Source organism: Narcine bancroftii, chromosome 3 (genome assembly GCF_036971445.1).
Source record: "Narcine bancroftii isolate sNarBan1 chromosome 3, sNarBan1.hap1, whole genome shotgun sequence".
Lineage (NCBI taxonomy): Eukaryota > Metazoa > Chordata > Chondrichthyes > Torpediniformes > Narcinidae > Narcine > Narcine bancroftii.
In genome coordinates, this window is record NC_091471.1 from 264,376,364 (window position 1) to 264,395,837 (window position 19,474).

Consider the following 19,474-nt stretch of genomic DNA (forward strand, 5'->3'; position numbering starts at 1 on the left):
AGTAATGGAGGCATCCTCAGTAAATACTGTATATTTAAGACAAGGTTGGATAGATTTTTACTTAGCAAGAGAATTAAAGGGTATGAGGAAAAGGCAGATAGGCGGAGAAGAGCCTATTATCAAATCAACCATGATCTCATTGAATAGCAGAGCAGGCTCGACAGACCAGATCCTCCCCCATTTCTTAAAGGATCGAACAATCCAGTCAAAATTATGCTAGGTTCTGTCATTGTTTGAAGGAAGAGAAGGGTGCCTGTCTGTCCTTCAGCTGTTTGCCAGGATTCACACCAAGCTGTCAAATACATTATAATGGTGTGGTGATGCTGTACAAGTAAGATACCGATGAGATGAGAAGAGAAGCATTATCCTGTGGTGAGATAGCACTTCTACAGGAATCAAGGTAATACTCTGCAGGCCTCGTGATTGTGTCATACACAACAGGACCTAGCCTTAGACCCACAAGAAATTGGGCTTCTCGGTACACAGGAAGTACACAGCGAAAGGTGCACATTGCGGCAAACAGAATGGGAGTGTGAGTCCCAATATACACTGAAAAATGACGTACATAGGTCTCTCTACGGTAACTTACAAGTCCCTTGTAGCATAAAATAATTTATGCAAGAACAGAAACACAGCAGGTGAATCTATCACTAAGAAAAGAAAGGAATTTCAAATTCAGACAGTAATTTTCCATCATTATCCGTTTACTCAGCTCAGCATCAACACTAAGTGAAATTAAAAATATGCTGCAGATGTTGGAAAGCTGACAGAGAAACAAAAAATGCCGACCAAACTCAGCAGGTTAGGCAGCCACAAGACAGAGAATCAGTTAACATTTCACGTCGGAGCTAGCTGAAAGATAAACCAAGTTAGCTATCTATATCAATGAAGATGGGCTGAAAACTAATGTTATCTTTCTTTCTTGGTTCTGACAAAGGGTCTCAGACTTGAAACAGGTTTCCCTGTTTCCGGACGCAGCTTAGAGGTGGTGAGCTAACACCGCGACAGGAATCAAAGCAATACTTTATGATTGTTTCACACACGACAGGACAGAGCCTGAGTGCCACAGGGAATTGGGCTTAACAGTACTGGTAAACGAAACTTTCCAGCATTGTGTTTTTTACGCCTCCACCAGGACTGTCTCAAGTACCAGCAGCATCACACCCACACCCTCACTGACACTTACACCAATCTCAATACCAACACCCACAAAACACCAACGACAACACCTACACTGACACCAATGACTGTAAAACACTAACATCAGGATTAAAACCAGCATAACCACCAATGGACTGACTGCCACACCAGCAGCGACACCGATATAACGACGGATCCACTAACTCATCACCAGGTCCAAACCAACAGTACTCTTTAACCAGTCTACTAACGTTCTTTGAGGATGTAACAAACATGGTGAAGAATGGGGAACAAGTCGATGTAATATCTTTGGATTTGTAGGAGCCTTTCGACAAGAAAATGCTTGGAAAGGGAAGTTCTGTCTAACAGAAATCAGAGTCAGAAATCGAGTGCTTTCTAAAGTGGCAATCTGTTACAGCAGGTATGTCAGAACTGGCAAGAAAACAGCAGCGTCACCAACGTCAATACCAAGGCCTTCACCAAAATGAACACCTTTACCAGCAACATCACCAATGCCAACACCTCCACCAATGCCAACACCTCCACCAGTGCCAACACCTTCACCAGTGCCAACACCACCAGTGAAATCACCTTCACCAGTGCCAACATCTCCACCAATCCCAACATCTTTACCAGGGGCAATGCCAGTGTCATGTCTTTAACCTGCGCCAACACCTTCACCAGTACCAACACCTTTGCCAGTGCCCGCAGTAGTGCCATCCTTCACCAGAGCCAACATCTTCACCAGTGCCAACACCAATGACAACACCTTCATCAGTGACAACATCTTCACTTGTCAACACCTTCATCACCGCCAACACTTCACCAGCAATACCTTATCCAGTGTCAACATCTTCTCCAGTGCCGACACCACCAGTGCCAACCTCTTCATCAGTATCACCTTCATCACCGCCAACACTTCACCAGCAATACCTTATCCAGTGTCAACATCTTCTCCAGTGCCGACACCACCAGTGCCAACCTCTTCATCAGTATCACCTTCATCACCGCCAACACTTCACCAGCAATACCTTATCCAGTGTCAACATCTTCTCCAGTGCCGACACCACCAGTGCCAACCTCTTCATCAGTATCACCTTCATCACCGCCAACACTTCACCAGCAATACCTTATCCAGTGTCAACATCTTCTCCAGTGCCGACACCACCAGTGCCAACCTCTTCATCAGTATCACCTTCATCACCGCCAACACTTCACCAGCAATACCTTATCCAGTGTCAACTTCTTCTCCAGTGCCGACACCACCAGTGCCAACCTCTTCATCAGTATCACCTTCATCACCGCCAACACTTCACCAGCAATACCTTATCCAGTGTCAACATCTTCTCCAGTGCCGACACCACCAGTGCCAACCTCTTCATCAGTATCACCTTCATCACCGCCAACACTTCACCAGCAATACCTTATCCAGTGTCAACATCTTCTCCAGTGCTGACACCACCAGTGCCAACCTCTTCATCAGTATCACCTTCATCACCGCCAACACTTCACCAGCAATACCTTACCTTACCAACACAAATGCCAATGCCTTCTCCAATAACACTAGTGCCAACACCACCAGTGCCACCACTTTCACCAGTGCCAAAACCAGTGCCACCACAAGAATCAGAATCAGGTTTTATTGCCATGAAAGTGTCACAAAATTTGTTGTTTTACAGAAACAGCATTGTGCGTTACAGGTGCAAAACTACAATAAGTTATGCTTCTGTAAATACAATATTTAATAATAAATAATTAATGCAAAAAGAGCGAAGAGTGAGGTAGTGTTGATAGGTTCATTTCCTGTTCAGAAATCTGATGGTGGAAGGGAAGAAGCTGTTTTTATGAACTTGGGTGCATGCCTGCAGGCTCCTCTACCTCCTCCCTGATGGGAGCAGTAAGAAGAGGATGTGGCCTGGGTGGTGAGGGTCCCTGAGGCAGCGCTAACATCTTCACCACCAACAACATCAACAGCTTCACCTGCATCTTTTCTTGCACCAGCTGACAACACCTTCTCCAGTGCCAACACCATTACCCAATAAGAGGGCAATAAGTTGACCCATGAAATATAACGTGGAAAATATAAATATATTCACTAGGAAAAGAGAAATTAAATATCACATTATTACTTAAACCAAATGAGAGTACAGAATGTTGTCATACAAAGGGGTCTGAAGATCCTAGTACTGTACATGACATATAAAATGTTAGCATGAAGGTCCAGCAAATAACCAGGCAGGCGAATGGAAGGATATGAAGTCACAAGATTACAAGATCACTAGATATAGGAGTAGAGGTAGGCCGATCGGGTCGAGTCTGCTCCACCATTCTACCATAAGCTGATCCATCCTCCCACTCATCCCCCACTCCCTGGTCTTCTCCCTTAAGTTCCACAGACTCCACAGGGAAGTTTCATGCAACTTTACAGGCTACACCTGGACTTGTACATATTTAGAATGGATATGCTTCTTTTTTTTTTATTTTTTTTATTTTTTATTTTTTCACACCATAAATCACATTAGCCATGATATACACTTTTTCTTTTTCACACATATACAGTGACTTTTTCTCCCCCCCACCCCTCCCTCCTCCCAGGCCACCCCACCCCTCTCATCCATTTTAGGTATACAATCTAGGTTGCATTAAGCCAGTCAGACAATGTTGTCATTCAACAAAATTACACCAGAAATTCTACTGAGTCCATTCTTTTCTTTCCTTCTCCTTCCATCAACTTAGGTAATGTTTGTCCCCGGTAGGTTTTCGCTATTGTATTTAATGTAAGGCTCCCATATTTGTTCGAATATTTCAATATTATTTCTTAAACTATATGTTATTTTTTCTAATGGAATACATTTATTCATTTCTATATACCATTGTTGTATTTTCAAATTATCTTCCAATTTCCAGGTTGACATAATACATTTTTTTGCTACGGCTAGGGCTATCTTAACAAATCTTTTTTGTGCATCCTCCAAATCAATTCCAAATTCTTTGTTTTTTATGTTACTTAGGAGAGAGATCTCTGGATTCTTTGGTATATTGTTTTCTGTTATTTTATTTATTATCTGATTGAGATCATCCCAAAATTTTTCTACTCTCTCACATGTCCAGATTGCATGAATTGTTGTTCCCATTTCTTTTTTACATCGAAAACATCTATCAGATACTGTTGGGTCCCATTTATTTAACTTTTGCGGTGTAATGTATAGTCTGTGTAACCAATTATATTGTATCATACGTAGCCTCGTACTTATTGTATTTCTCATCGTTCCAGAACATAATTTCTCCCATGTTTCCTTTTTTATCTTTATATTTAAATCTTGTTCCCATTTTTGTTTAGTTTTACCATTTGTTTCCTCATTCTCCTTTTCTTGCAGTTTAATATACATATTTGTTATAAATCTTTTGATTAACATTGTATCTGTAATCACATATTCAAGGTTACTTCCCTCTGGTAAACTCAAATTGCTTCCTAATTTATCCTTCAAGTAGGATCTCAGTTGGTAATATGCCAGCGCTGTATCTCCAGTTATATTGTACTTATCTCTCATTTGTTCAAAGGATAAGAATCTACTTCCTGAAAAACAATTTTCTATTCTTTTAATCCCTTTTTTTTCCCATTCTCTAAAGGAAAGGTTATCTATTGTAAAAGGGAGTAGCTTATTTTGCGTCAATATTAGTTTTGGTAATTGATAATTTGTTTTATTTCTTTCTACATGAATCTTCTTCCAAATATTGAGGAGGTGATGTAGTACTGGAGAAGTTCTATGTTGTACCAATTTTTCATCCCATTTATATAATATGTGTTCAGGTATCTTTTCCCCTATTTTATCTAATTCTAATCTCGTCCAGTCTGGTTTTTCCCTTGTTTGATAAAAATCTGATAGGTATCTTAATTGTGCGGCTCTGTAATAATTTTTGAAGTTTGGCAATTGTAAGCCTCCTTGTTTATACCATTCTGTTAATTTATCTAGTGCTATCCTCGGTTTCCCTCCTCTCCATAAAAATTTCCTTATTATTTTCTTTAACTCTTTGAAGAATTTTTCTGTCAGTTGTATTGGCAATGCCTGAAATAAGTATAATATCCTTGGAAAAATGTTCATTTTAATACAGTTTATCCTTCCTATCAGTGTTAGTGGTAGATCTTTCCAATGCTCTAAATCGTCCTGTAATTTTTTCATTAGTGGATTGTAATTGAGTTTATATAATTGGCCTAGTTTTTTGTTTATTTGTACACCTAAGTATCTTATTGCCTGCATTTGCCATCTGAATGGAGATTCCTTCTTAAATTTTGAGAAATCTGCATTATTCATAGGCATTCCTTCACTTTTATTTACGTTTATCTTGTAACCCGACACTTCTCCATATTCCTTCAATTTCTTATATAATTCTTTTATTGATAGTTCTGGTTCTGTTAAGTACACTATAACATCATCCGCAAATAGACTGATTTTATATTCCCTGTCTTTTATTTTTATTCCTTTTATATTATTATCTATTCTTATCAATTCTGCTAGTGGTTCTATAGCTAGCGCAAACAATAAAGGTGATAGTGGGCATCCCTGTCGTGTTGACCTGCTTAAGTTAAATTGCTTTGATACATGTCCATTTACTGTCACTTTCGCTAACGGTCCCTTATATAATGCTTTAATCCAATTAATATACTTCTCCGGTAAACTGAATTTTTGCAATACTTTGAACAAATAATTCCATTCTACTCTGTCGAAGGCCTTCTCTGCGTCTAAAGCAACTGCTACTGTAGGTGCTTTATTTCCTTCTACTGCATGAATTAAGTTAATAAATTTACAAATATTGTCTGTTGTGCATCTTTTTTGATAAATCCAGTTTGGTCTAAATTTACCATTTTCGGTACCTGTTCTGCTAATCTGTTTGCTAATAGTTTAGCTATTATCTTATAATCTGTGTTTAGCAAAGATATTGGTCTATATGACGCTGGTGCGAGTGGATCTTTCCCTTGTTTTAGTATTACTGTAATTATTGCTGTTTTACATGAATCTGGTAAGCTTTGTGTTTCATCAATCTGGTTGATTACATCCAGGAGGGGCGGTATTAATAAGTCTTTAAATGTTTTGTAGAATTCTATTGGAAATCCATCCTCTCCTGGTGTCTTATTATTTGGTAATTTTTTTATTATCTCTTGTATTTCTACTGTTCCAAATGGTTCTGTTAATTTATTTTGTTCCTCTATTTGTAGTTTTGGTAGTTCAATTTTAGTCAAAAATTCATCTATTTTCCCTTCTTTCCCTTCGTTTTCAGTTCGGTATAATTGTTCATAGAATTCTCTAAAGTTTTCCTTAATTTCTTTTGGATTATATGTAATTTGTTTGTCTTTTTTCCTTGATGCCAATACCATTTTCTTAGCTTGTTCTGTCTTAAGCTGCCATGCTAGGATTTTGTGCGTTTTTTCACCTAGTTCATAATATTTCTGTTTTGTCTTCATTATATTCTTCTCTACCTTATATGTTTGTAATGTTTCATATTTTATTTTTTTATCTGCCAATTCTCTTCTTTTAGTTGTATCTTCCTTCATTGCTAATTTTTTTTCTATGTTTACTATTTCCCTTTCCAGCTGCTCTGTTTCCTGATTATAGTCCTTCTTCATCTTGGTTACATAACTTATTATTTGCCCTCTAATGAATGCTTTCATTGCATCCCATAGTATAAACTTATCTTCCACTGATTCCGTATTTACTTCAAAATACATTTTTAATTGTTTTTCAATAAATTCTCTAAAATCCTGTCTTTTGAGTAGCATGGGGTTTAATCTCCATCTATACATTCTTGGAGGGATGTCCTCTAGCTTTACTGTCAATATTAAGGGTGAATGGTCCGATAGCATTCTCGCTTTATATTCTGTTTTTCTTACTCTATCCTGCATACTAGCTGATAACAAAAATAGGTCTATTCTTGAGTATGTTTTATGTTTAGCCGAGTAGTATGAGTATTCCTTTTCTTTTGGGTTTTGTTTCCTCCATATATCCAAAACTTTCATTTCTTGCATTGATTTAATTATAAATTTGGTTACTTTGTTCTTCCTGTTAATTTTTTTCCCCATTTTATCCATATTTGGATCCAAATTTAGGTTGAAATCCCCTCCTATTAGTATGTTCCCTTGCGTATTAGCTACCTTCAAAAAGATATCTTGCATAAACTTTTGATCTTCTTCGTTAGGTGAATATACATTAAGTAGATTCCCAAACTCCGAATATATCTGACATTTTATCATAACATATCTCCCTGCTGGATCTATTATTTCCTCTTCTATTTTAAATGGCACATTTTTACTAATTAATATAGCCACTCCTCTTGCTTTTGAATTATACGATGCTGCTGTTACATGTCCTACCCAATCTCTCTTTAATTTCTTGTGCTCCAATTCAGTTAAGTGTGTTTCTTGGACGAATCCTATATCAATTTTTTCCTTTTTCAGTAAATTTAGTAGTTTCTTCCTTTTAATTTGGTTATGTATTCCATTAATATTTAAAGTCATATAGTTCAGCGTAGCCATTTTATATTTTGTTTATCTTCTCTTTCCGTTTTTCCATCGTTACCTTTCCTCCTTTTCCATTTCTGTTTTCTTATTTTCAACTCTTTATAAGACAACATTTCTACAACATCCAACATTTTCCTTATTCTCCTATTTATATCTTCTTTATCCCCAATCTCCCCTTCCCCTCCTGAGTTGTCCTTTATCCCTTGTCGGACAACCACATCTCCCCTCTCCATTTGGGTTTGCGAATCCACTCGCAAGCATCGACTGATTTTGCAGTGACCGCTATTTCCCCCCACCCAGCCCCCCCCAGAAAAGATTTCACTTTTCTTATGTAACAAAGGTCACTCTTTTAATTCCCTCCTTATTCTCTCTATTCCATTACCTTCTCTTATTAATTCTTGTCTATACTATCTATATTTTCCTCTAAGTACAGTTGCATTCACGTATGCACATTGTCTCTATTCACTCTTATACCTCTTTACCCGCATACATATCAATCGTGATCATTTTTACTCTCATTACCCGTCTTCATCCCTCAGTCTATTTTTGTCTTTACCCACATACATATCAATCGTGATCATTTTTACTCTCATTACCCGTCTTCATCCTTCAGTCTATTTTTGTAATTGTTCTGCAAATTTTCGTGCTTCTTCTGGATCCGAGAATAGTCTGTTTTGTTGTCCTGGAATAAATATTTTCAATACCGCTGGATGCTTTAGTATAAATTTATATCCTTTCTTCCATAAAATCGCCTTTGCTGTATTGAACTCTTTTCTCTTCTTTAGGAGTTCAAAACTTATATCTGGATATATGAAGAATTTTTGCCCTTAATACTCCAGTGGTTTGTTGCCCTCTCTTACTTTTTCCATTGTCTTCTCCAGTACCTTTTCTCTTGTAGTATATCTTAGGAATTTTACTAAAATAGATCTTGGTTTTTGTTGTGGTTGTGGTTTAGAGGCCAATGCTCTATGTGCCCTTTCTATTTCCATTTCTTGCTGTAGTTCTGGACATCCTCGGGTCTTAGGGATCCAATCTTTTATAAACTCCCTCATATTCTTGCCTTCTTCATCTTCCTTAAGGCCCACTATCTTTATGTTATTTCTTCTGTTATAATTTTCCATTATATCTATTTTTTGAGCTAGTAGTTCTTGTGTCTCTTTAGTTTTTTTATTAGATTCCTCCAATTTCTTTTTTAAGTCTTCTACCTCCATTTCTGCTGCTACTGCCCGTTCTTCCATCTTGTCCATTTTCTTTCCCATTTCTGTTAAGGTCATATCTATTTTATTCATTTTCTCTTCTGTGTTGTTTATTCTTCTTCTTAAATCATTAAATTCCTGTGTTTGCCATTCTTTAAATGACTCCATGTATCCTCTAACAAGAGAAAGTATATCCTTTATCTTGCCTTTCCCTTCTTCTTCTATTTCACTGTACTCTTCCTCTTCTTCTTCCTCTGGGTTGGCCATCTGTTGTTTCTTTGTTGCCCTTTTCTTCTCTTCTTTCTTGTTTCCATTATCTTCTGTGGTCTCTTTTTGCTGCAGGTGTTCTGCAGCTGTCGTTGCCGGCTGTGGAGATCGACTCCCCAGCTGGTCCCCCCTCCCGTCGGTGTGTTTTTTTTCATGCGCGGTTGCGCACTTTTACTCGGCTCAGCGAGCCATTTTTGTAGTCCTATTTCTACCGACCTGAGGAAGCGGGCTTCTCTCTCCACAGCGGGCCTCTTCGGACAGGTAAGGCCTTCTCCTTCTTTCACCGTTGTCTTCTCTTCTTCTCTTCTTACCGTTGATTTTGAATTTTCTTTTTTTGTCGCCATCTTCTTTCCACCTTTATACTCACTTTTCTTTAACTTTTATTTCTGTGCCTTTGTATTTTCTCTTGTTTTTCCCGACTTTTCTGGAGAGGGCTGGAGTTCACCGTCCGGCCACTACTCCATCCCGTGACTCCACCAGAATGGATATGCTTCTAATGAAGGGATTGATTCCTGGTTGAAAAATTGACATGGAAAATATCAAAACGCTAGACTGACTGTCATTGTAGCATAGAGGAAGATTGAGAAATGATCTTATTAAAATGAATAATCTTCTGAGATGAAAAGACAGGATGGATAATGACAGAATGCTTCCCTAGTGAAGATATCCAGGGTTAGGAGGTAGAGTCCCACAGTGTCCATGGAGACGGAGATAAGAAGGAATTTCTTCCTTCAAAGGGTCACAAATCCTTGGATTTCTCTGGAAAGCTATGGAGGCAGAAATTGGCAGATGTGGAAACTATAAAGGGGTTTTGGGGAGAGAGGGGGAAAATGCTGTTGAGAGAAAGATTAGGTCTGTTCTGATCTTGATAAGTTGGAGTAGGTTTGAGGGATAATTAGCCTATTGCTCATGTTCTTATTTAGATACCATTGTTCATCTGTCACTGTCGATGAAGACCACAACACCATTAGTCACTATAAGATTGGATGCGATATGTCCAAAGATGACTGGTCAAGCCAATTCGGGTACGGAATATCCTGGCATACATTGGGCAGACCATGGGGCCCTTATGTTGCGCTTCTGCAGTAAGCCTTGCTTCATACGTTTGATGGCTTGTGTGGATAAGGCCGTGCCAGGTAGGGCAGTTTTGTGCCTCCCAATTGATCTACAACCCCTGGTACATTTTTTGAAGGGTGGGAGGAAACCGGAACACCCTGAAGAAACCCACACAGACACAGGGAGAAGATGGTGTGGCAAGATGGCGTAGAGGGAAGATGTGCGATCCCACCCTTCCTCAGCCAGGTTTTTAAGCACCAGTTTTTAAAGTTTATATAAGTGATTAAAAGTTGTATTTTTACTTTTGGGAACATTAGTGGGTCATAATAGCTGCTAATGTAAAAAAAATGAAAACTCAACTACAGAAGAAATTACCTTTTAAAAGTGCAGAAGAATTGAGGCCTACCTGTTCAACTGAAGCCATGGACTAGTCATTTGGAACCTCCAAGGCACAGAGAACTCCTTCCAGGCTGAGTATTACACTGGCGCCAATCTTGCCCCCACAAGATGGCACCAGCATGATGATGAGCTCGGCCGGGATCGAACCGCACGTCCACAATATCAGACGCACGGACGACCCGGCTGAGAGAAGAGCCCTTGAGCCCGGGCTGCCATCGGGTGGGCCAGGGACGCCCAGAATGGCATTGAAACCCGCCTCTGTGCAGTCCCTGGCCTTACCAGGCATGCGCGGTGTTTCAAGGCTCCATGAGTTAATGGATCGCTGTGTGGGCTGTGAAGGGGTGTACAAACCCGCAGCCGCACCGGGAGGGGACCAACAATGCTGGAAGAAGAGGAAGACTTACCTTTAACGAGCAGTTCACAGGAACAATTGAGGTGGAGTTTAGAGAAGGTAGGCCTCAAAATGTGGAATCGGAATCTGGAATGGAGTCTGTTTCCACAGTCTTGGAAGGGATTGCCTACCAAATGGACAATATGTTTAAACAAATGAATCAAAGATTTCTGCATGTGACAACTAAAATATCTAATATGTCTGAAGATATATCTACAGTTAAGAGTGAAGTCAGTAAATGTATTAAATAAGTAGATACAGTGCAAGAAATTTTTTTTTAAATTGAAACAGCTTTTTTTTGATCTTCCACTTTCTCAATTTTTTCCTTATTACGTTCAACTTGATTTTTACAGTGGAAGATTATTTTGTGGATTGGAGAATCCAGAAGAAAGACTTACTGAAATAAATTGATTCATTGGAAAATCAAAGTCGGAGAAATATGTGAAAATTGTGGGCCTCCCAGAAGACATTGAAGGGTCTGATCCAATAAAACTTTTCAAGAATTGGATTCCCGAGGTGTTGGGCAAAGTTTTCTTCGGAAGGCTTAGTATTGGAGAGAGCACATAGGGCATTACGAAAGAAACTGTTACCGGGACAACCGCCACGGGCGGTCTTAGTTCATTGTCTTAATTATCAGGACAGAGAAATGATATTACGGTTGGCGGTACAGAAGGCACGACAAAGTCAAACTCCAATGACGATTCAAAATAACAGAGTATTTTTTTTTACACAGATCTGAGTCAGGAGATTATTAGGTAACGACGGGAATTTAATTTGGCTAAAGAAGTACTGTGGCGGAAGGGTTATAAATTTGCTTTTCAATACACTGCTGTGTTAAAAGCCTTTTATCCAATTTTCAATCTCAATTTTTTTGAGAATGACCATGATGCATTAATTTTTGCTAATTCAGGAAAAATTTTGCCCTCATCACCTAAAAAGAAGGCAAATGGAAATGGGAAGAATGAGAAAAATGGAAAGAATGGAAAGAAAGAAGTTTTAACACAAAGTCTTATTGACATTAAAGATCCAGAACAATCATTGGGAATGGAGTCATTGGGTTGAATATATTTACAGTACTGGATTATGTTGATGTGAATGATGTATTTCTAGCCGGGGTGGGTGGATAGCACTGAAATCTTTGGTAATCATCCACCACTAGTGGGGTTTTCCACACTCAGTTTTTTAGGGCGTTACTACCTTTGGGTAGTTTTTGGGGGGGGAATAATCAAAAATCTTTTTTTACATTTAAAAAAAATATTTAAGGGAGGGATAGTGGTCTTAAGTTACTATAAGGGGAGCGATATTTTGTAGTAAGTGATTATATTGTTAGTTTATAAGGATGTCTAATTTGAAATTTGCAACTTTTAATGTTCAGGGGTTAAATAATCCGATTAAGCGAAAGCGAGTTTTGGCTTATATCAAGAAAATGAAAATTGACATTGCCTTTTTACAAGAAACACATTTGACTGAAAAAGAACATTTGAAGTTGAAGAGAGATTGGGTTGGACATGTGTTTTTTTTCTTTATTTCATTCTAAGGCAAGAGGTGTAGCAATTTTAATTCATAAGAATTTGCCTTTTGAGTTGCAAACTATGGAAGGAAATGCTGGAAGGGTTTTATGGGTGAATTGTAAAATTTTTGCTGAATCTTGGACTTTGTTTAATGTTTATGCGCCTAACGTGGATGATGAGTGTTTTATTTTGGATGCTTTTTTTGTGGCTAAATCAAGCTAATGAAAACATTTTAGTTTGGGGGAGATTTTAATTGTGTCTTGGACTCTTTGCAGGATAGATCCCCAAAAAGTATAAAGAAATCAAAGATGGCGATATAAATTGGAGGCTTTGATGAAGGATTTAAATCTGGTGGATATTTGGAGAAGGGTCAATCCTACAGAGAAGGACATGATTCATTTTCTGGAATAGATTTTTTTTAGTATCAGCACATTTACAAGGAAGGGTATTATAGGCGAAATATAAAAGCAGGGTTATATCAGATCATTCTTTATTATATTTTTCTTACGTAAGTTCATCTTATAGATGGAGAATTAACACAATATTGTTGAAAAATCCAGAGTTTGTTACCTTTGTTAATGAACAGATTACTTTGTTTTTGACTGAGAAAGATAATTCAATAGAAAGTCATTTTGTGTTATGGGATGCATTAAAAACTTACTTAAGAGGACAGGGGGGGCGTGGCAAGATGGCGTAAGGAACAGACATGCCTTCCAGTCCTCTCCTGACTCTAACTTATTGTTTTGTCTTTAAGTGCCCATTAAAACTTTTTTAAAAAGTTTATAAATAGTATGAGGTGTTGAATTAATACCTAATGGTACATTTGTTAAAAAAAAGTAAAAGGAAACAACAACAGATTGTTAAAAAATTTTTCCGAAATTATCTGAGCCTGCTTGTTTATAAAAAGCCACGACTCAGTGTGAAATGGATCCAGGAAAACAAGCGAAGAATTCGGCCTTGGAGCTCCGTTCTAATTCCGTAAGTCTTTCTGAAGGTCGTTTTCAGCTGCCTTTAGAACAAATGGCTGGCCGGATGCCAGTATTTCAAACAACTTCTACTGAGACTTTGACTGCTGAATTAGCTGGGGCGCCACCAGTTGGAGAGTTAAAGAGTTGTTATTTGACTGCTATACCACCAGTTATAACAGCTCTTCCAGATACTGACGTAACGAAGCTTTTAAAGGAGGTTTGGATCAAAGATAACCCTGGTCATCAGCCTCTTGATACTTCTGGGGGGGGTCTGTGGCAGGGGCTCTTAAACGGAGTCAAACTGCAAGAAAAGCTACTAAATTAAAAGAAGGAATAGAATGTCCTTTGATTCCACAAGAACAGCAGGATCCCACCATGTCTGGATCTACTGATGTTGATATACTTTTCAAGAGTCTTGAACATAAGATATTTTCTTCAATTATGCATTTAGATGATTCTATGAATAATCTTACTTCTAAGATTAATGCATTGGTGGATGTCAATACTCAACAGATGGCTGATTATGGAGCTTTTAAAGTCAAAACTATTGAAAGACTTGAGATGTGTGATCAAGGATTATCTGATGTACAAGATCAATTGCAAGATGTGAATAAAACAATTGAAACGCTACAGATTCAGAATAAAAATTTAGCAAAAAAGGTTGATTATTTGGAGAACCAATCCAGACGGAATAATGTGAAAATTGTTGGCTTGCCAGAAGGCATAGAAGGGCCAGATCCAAGAAAATTTTTCACTGAATGGATTCCACAAGTGTTGGGACAAGATAAGTTTCCTGAAGGTTTAATATTGGAACGGGCTCATAGAGCTTTGAGAAGGAGACCTTTTTCAGGACAGAATCCAAGACCTGTTCTGGTTCGCTGTTTAAATTACTGTGATAGAGAGACTATTTTACGTATGGCTATTAGAAATGCACAGCAAAACAGATCTCCTTTGATGGTTCAGAGTAATCATGTTTTCTTCTATCCGGATTTGAGTCAGGAAATTATGTTTCAACGACGTGAATTTAATTCTGTGAAAGAATTATTGTGGAAAAAAGGATATAAGGCAACATTTAGATACCCTGCGGTAGTGAAGATTTTTCAGGATGGATATCAACCAAAGTTCTTTGATAATCCTAAAGAAGCTATGGATTTTGCTCAGTCTTTACCAATTACGCAATTCCAGGAACGACGTAGTCCTTCACGGTCTCCAAAGAGGGCAAAGCTGCAAGAAGGGAATTTGATTTCTGGAAGAAATGGAAGAAACGGTGGTCGCAATGGCAAAGTTGATTAAAAAAAATAATTTTTTTTTAATTATTATTTTTGTTGAGAAGATTTTAAATAGTGATGGGAGTTGGGAGATGGAACTGGGTGGGCACCAATTTCCAGAAGTCATCAGCTGTGTGTGAGTTATCTCACACCCAATATTTTGGGGGAGTTACCGCATTAGGCGGTTTAAACAGGAGGAGGTAATTGTGACCTCCGACCTGTTTTTTTTTCTTTTTAATTTTTGGGTTAGGGAGTGATTTTTAAATCTTTTTTAAATAATTAATTTTTTAAATATATATAACTTTTTTTTAGTTTTTGGTTGTAATTTCAAAGGGGAATTAAGGGTTTTTTTCTTTTTTTCTTTTTGGGTTTTTTTTTCTTCTTTTTTTCTCTCTTTTTTTCCTTTTTTTTGTTTGTTTCTTGTGTTTTATTGAGTGTAAGAAATGTCTAAATTAAAGTTTGCTTCTCTTAATGTTCAGGGTTTAAATAATCCTATTAAGCATAAGAAAGTACTTGCTTATTTAAAAAAAATAAAAGTTGATGTTGCTTTTTTACAGGAAACTCATTTAACAGATAAGGAACATTTGAAACTCAAACGTGAATGGGTTGGGCAAGTTTTTTTTATTCTTCGTTTAATTCTAAGGCAAAAGGTGTGGCAATTTTGGTACATAAGAATCTACCATTTCAGTTACAGAATGAAGAGAAAAGTGGTGGAAGATTATTAAAATTAAATTGTACAATCTTTAATGAGGCATGGACTTTGCTTGATGTTTATGCTCCTAATGTTGAGGATACAGCTTTTGTTGTGGATATGTCTTTATTACTTGGACAATCGAACTCTAATGTGATGATTGGGGGAGATTTGAATGTGGTGTTGGAGCCTTTATTGGACAAGTACCCAAGAGTAATTAAGAAGTCTAAGATGGCAATCCAAGTGATTAATATGATGGCAGATTTGAATTTAATTGATATTTGGCGAAGAGTTAATCCTACAGAGAAAGATTTTTCTTTTTATTCCTCACGACATAATTCTTTTTCTAGAATTGATTATTTTTTAATATCAGCACATTTGCAGGATAGGGTTACATCTGTGGAGTATAAGGCTAGATTGGTTTCAGATCATTCATTATTATTATTATTTGAGTTCACAAGATGTTCAGAAAGCTTCAAGATGGAGATTTAATAGCATGCTATTGCAAACACCAGATTTTATTAGTTTTTTAAAACAGCAAATTGAAATTTTTATTGGTATTAACTGTAATTCTGTTTCTAGTCATTTTGTTTTATGGGATGCAATGAAAGCTTTTTTGCGAGGCCAAATTATCAGTTATGCCTCTAAAGTAAAGAAGGAGAGAATTAAAGAGATTGAAGACTTAGAGGAAAAGATAACTGCTACTGAAAAAGAATTTCAAAAACATGCTACCAAAACGCAAAAGAATCAGTTAACTAATTTAAAATTTAAATATAATGAATTACAAACATATCGGTTTGAATGTTTAATGAATCGAACTAAGCATAAGTTTTATGAATGGGGTGAGAAAGCTCATAAAGTTTTGTCATGGCAATTAAAAAAGGAACAATTATCTAGGATTATACTAGCGATTAGAAAGAAATCAGATATTACTTTTAATCAAAAGGAGATTAATGAGGAATTTTGTAATTTCTATAAACAATTGTATACTTCGGAATGTAAAGATGTAACTGGAGATGCAATAGATTCTTTCTTGGAAAATATTAACTTGCCACAATTGAATCAAGAAGATAGACAAGAGTTAGATAAACTTTTTACAGAAGATGAAATAGAAAGGGCAATAAGAGACATGCCGAATGGAAAGGCACCTGGTGAAGATGGGTTTTCTATAGAGTTTTATAAAGTTTTTTATGCTGATGTATCTTCTATTTATAAGGATGTATTACAACAAACACAATACTTTTCAATTACCTGAGTCTTGTTCTAACGCAATAATTACGGTTATACCAAAAAAAGATAAAGACCCTTTACAGGTTTCTTCTTATAGACCAATTTCGTTGTTAAATGTAGATTATAAAATTGTAGCTAAAATTATGGCTAATAGATTAGCTCAATATCTGCCTAAAATTATACATGGTGATCAAACGGGATTTATAAAAAACAGGTATGCGTCAGATAATATTTTACAGTTAATAACCTTGATAAATAAATCTAAATTTCAGTTGAATTATCCAATAGTGGTTTCATTGGATGCAGAAAAGGCTTTTGATAGAGTGGAATGGAAGTTTCTGTTCAAAGTACTTGAGAAATTTTATTTTGGTTCTTCATTTATTGGGTTGATAAAGGCTTTATATAATAGCCCGAAGGCTAGAATTGCTGTTAATGGCCAAATTTCAAAATCTTTTAGTTTGACAAGATCTACTAGACAAGGATGTCCGTTGTCACCTGCTTTATTTGCTATAGTTATTGAACCTTTAGCACAATTAATATGTCAAAATGAAAATGTTAAAGGTATGAGAGTTCTGAATGAGGAATATAAGATTAATTTATTTGCTGATGATGTTTTATTATATTTGGTGGATCCGGATATTTCTTTACCTGCAATTCAAGAATGTTTAGAAATTTATGGCCAATTATCTGGTTATAAAGTAAATTGAGCTAAAAGTGAAATTTTACCAATTTGTAAAGGTGATTATTCAGTATATAAAAATATTACAAATTTGAAGTGGACTACACAAATTAAATATTTAGGAATTAATGTTAATACGGAATTTCAAGAATTATATTCAATTAATTATTTTCCTTTAATAAAAAGGATTAAATTAGATTTGATTAGGTGGAGGGATCTACCTTTGGGTTTACTAGGGAGGATTAATACCATAAAAATGAATATTTTTCCTAGAATACAATATTTGTTTCAATAAATTCCTTATTTTTTTTTTAAAAAGTTTTTTTAAGGATTTATATAAAGCGATTAGAGAATTCTTCTGGAAGGGAAAATTTCCGAGAGTAGCAATGAGAAAACTGATGTGGGATTTTCAATTTGGAGGTTTAAGATTACCAAATTTTCAGCATTATTATGAAGCAGATCAATTCAAATTTCTTAGTGCATTAATGAATATGGACGACCCACCTAGTTGGGTAAAGATAGATATGGTGGTTATTTTAGAAAAATTTCCTCATGAGTTTTTGTTTCGATGGAATAAAAATTTATTACGAACTTATGATGTGTGCAGTTCTGGTCGCCTAATTATAGGAAGGATATAAACAGAGTGGAGAGAGTGCAGAGAAGGTTTACCAGAATGTTGCCTGGGTTTAAGCATCTGGAGTATGGGGAGAGATTGGACAGATTGGGTCTTTATTCTTTGGAGCGTAGAAGGTTGAGAGGGGATTTGATAGAAGTATTTAAGATTATGAAAGGGATAGACAGAATGGATGTGGATAGACTATTTCCGTTAAGAGGAGGAAAGATTAAAACAAGAGGACATGAGTTAAGAATTAAGGGGCAGAGGTTTAGAGGTAACATGAGGGGGAACTTCTTTACTCAGAGAGTGGTAGCTGTGTGGAATGATCTTCCGGGAGAAATAGTGGCGGCGGAGTCAATTGTATTATTTAAGAAAAGGTTGGACAGGTATATGGATGAGAAGAAGATGGAGGGTTATGGGCATTGTGCAGGGAGGTGGGACTAGAAAGGGGTGTTTGGTTCGGTGCGGACTAGAAGGGCCTAATGGCCTGTTTCCGTGCTGTAATTGTTATGTTAATATTGAAACATTTATTGAATTTATAGACAAGTAAACTTAAAAAATTGGGACTTAAAAATATATATTCTGGAAGATTGCCATTATATAATAATCAACTTGTTCCTTTTACGGTCTCCAATGCCACTTTGAAACAATGGGAAAAGAAGGGAATAAAAAATTTATCTGATTGTTTTTCTGAGGGTTGTTTTTGTTCCTTTGATGAATTACAAAGGAAATATGGTACTAGTGCAAATTCTATATTTGTATATTATCAATTAAGATCTTTTGTAAAACAGTTATGTGATCGACATATGATTTTATTGCCTGAATCTAGTTTTGAAGAATATGTACTTTCAATATCAAAAAAGGGATATATATCTGATTTGTATTGTATTTTACAAGAAATTGATAGTAAAAAAGACTGGGATAAAGATAAGTTGAAATGGGAAAAAGATTTAGGACATAAAATAGCTGAAGAAGCTTGGATGGAAATTTGTCAGAATAGTATTCGGAAATTAATTAATGCTAGACTAGCGATGATTAATTATAATTTTATTCATCAGCTATATTTAATGCCGGAGAAATTTAAAAAATTTGGTTTTAGTAAGTTGGATTCTTGTTTTCGATGTGATCAGACGGCCAATACTTTTTTGCATACTGTTTGGCTTTGTGGTCGATTGCAACAGTTTTGGAAAGGTATTCAATCTGTTTTTAACAGTTTATATAATATCCATCTTGTATTAGATCCCGATATATTTTTATTAGGGAACATGCAATCATTAATCGATTTAGGTTTAGAGGATTATCAGATTTCATTTATTTATTTAGCTTTAGTTGTGGCTAAGAAATGTATAGCACTTACTTGGAAAGATAGAAATATACTAACTTTAGATGAGTGGTATTTGGAGATGAAATTTTGTTTGACTATGGAAAGGATATCTTTTTCAATTCAGGATAAGATGTCTTTTTATAAGTTAAAGTGGACTCCGTTTGCTAATTATATGCATTTAAGTTTGATTTAAATATATGTTTTTTATGCTCTCCATTGCAGGC

The 19,474-nt window shown here is 36.4% G+C and overlaps 1 protein-coding gene across 7 annotated transcripts in view; it reads right to left on the reverse strand.

The window, feature by feature from the left end:
* Window positions 1-19,474, reverse strand: part of LOC138758681 (cortexin-3-like) — a 51,368-nt gene that overhangs the window by 17,580 nt on the left and 14,314 nt on the right. For 2 of the 7 annotated variants that reach the window (XM_069927979.1, XM_069927982.1), the window contains exon 2: window positions 10,977-11,090. The exons of the other annotated variants lie outside the window; for them this stretch is intronic. Coding sequence is in view for 1 of the 2 variants with exons in the window: in XM_069927982.1 (XP_069784083.1) it covers window positions 10,977-11,090 (114 nt within the window). In the remaining variant the exon portion in view is untranslated. The remainder of the gene's footprint in view (window positions 1-10,976; window positions 11,091-19,474) is intronic. 7 annotated transcript variants of the gene reach the window in all.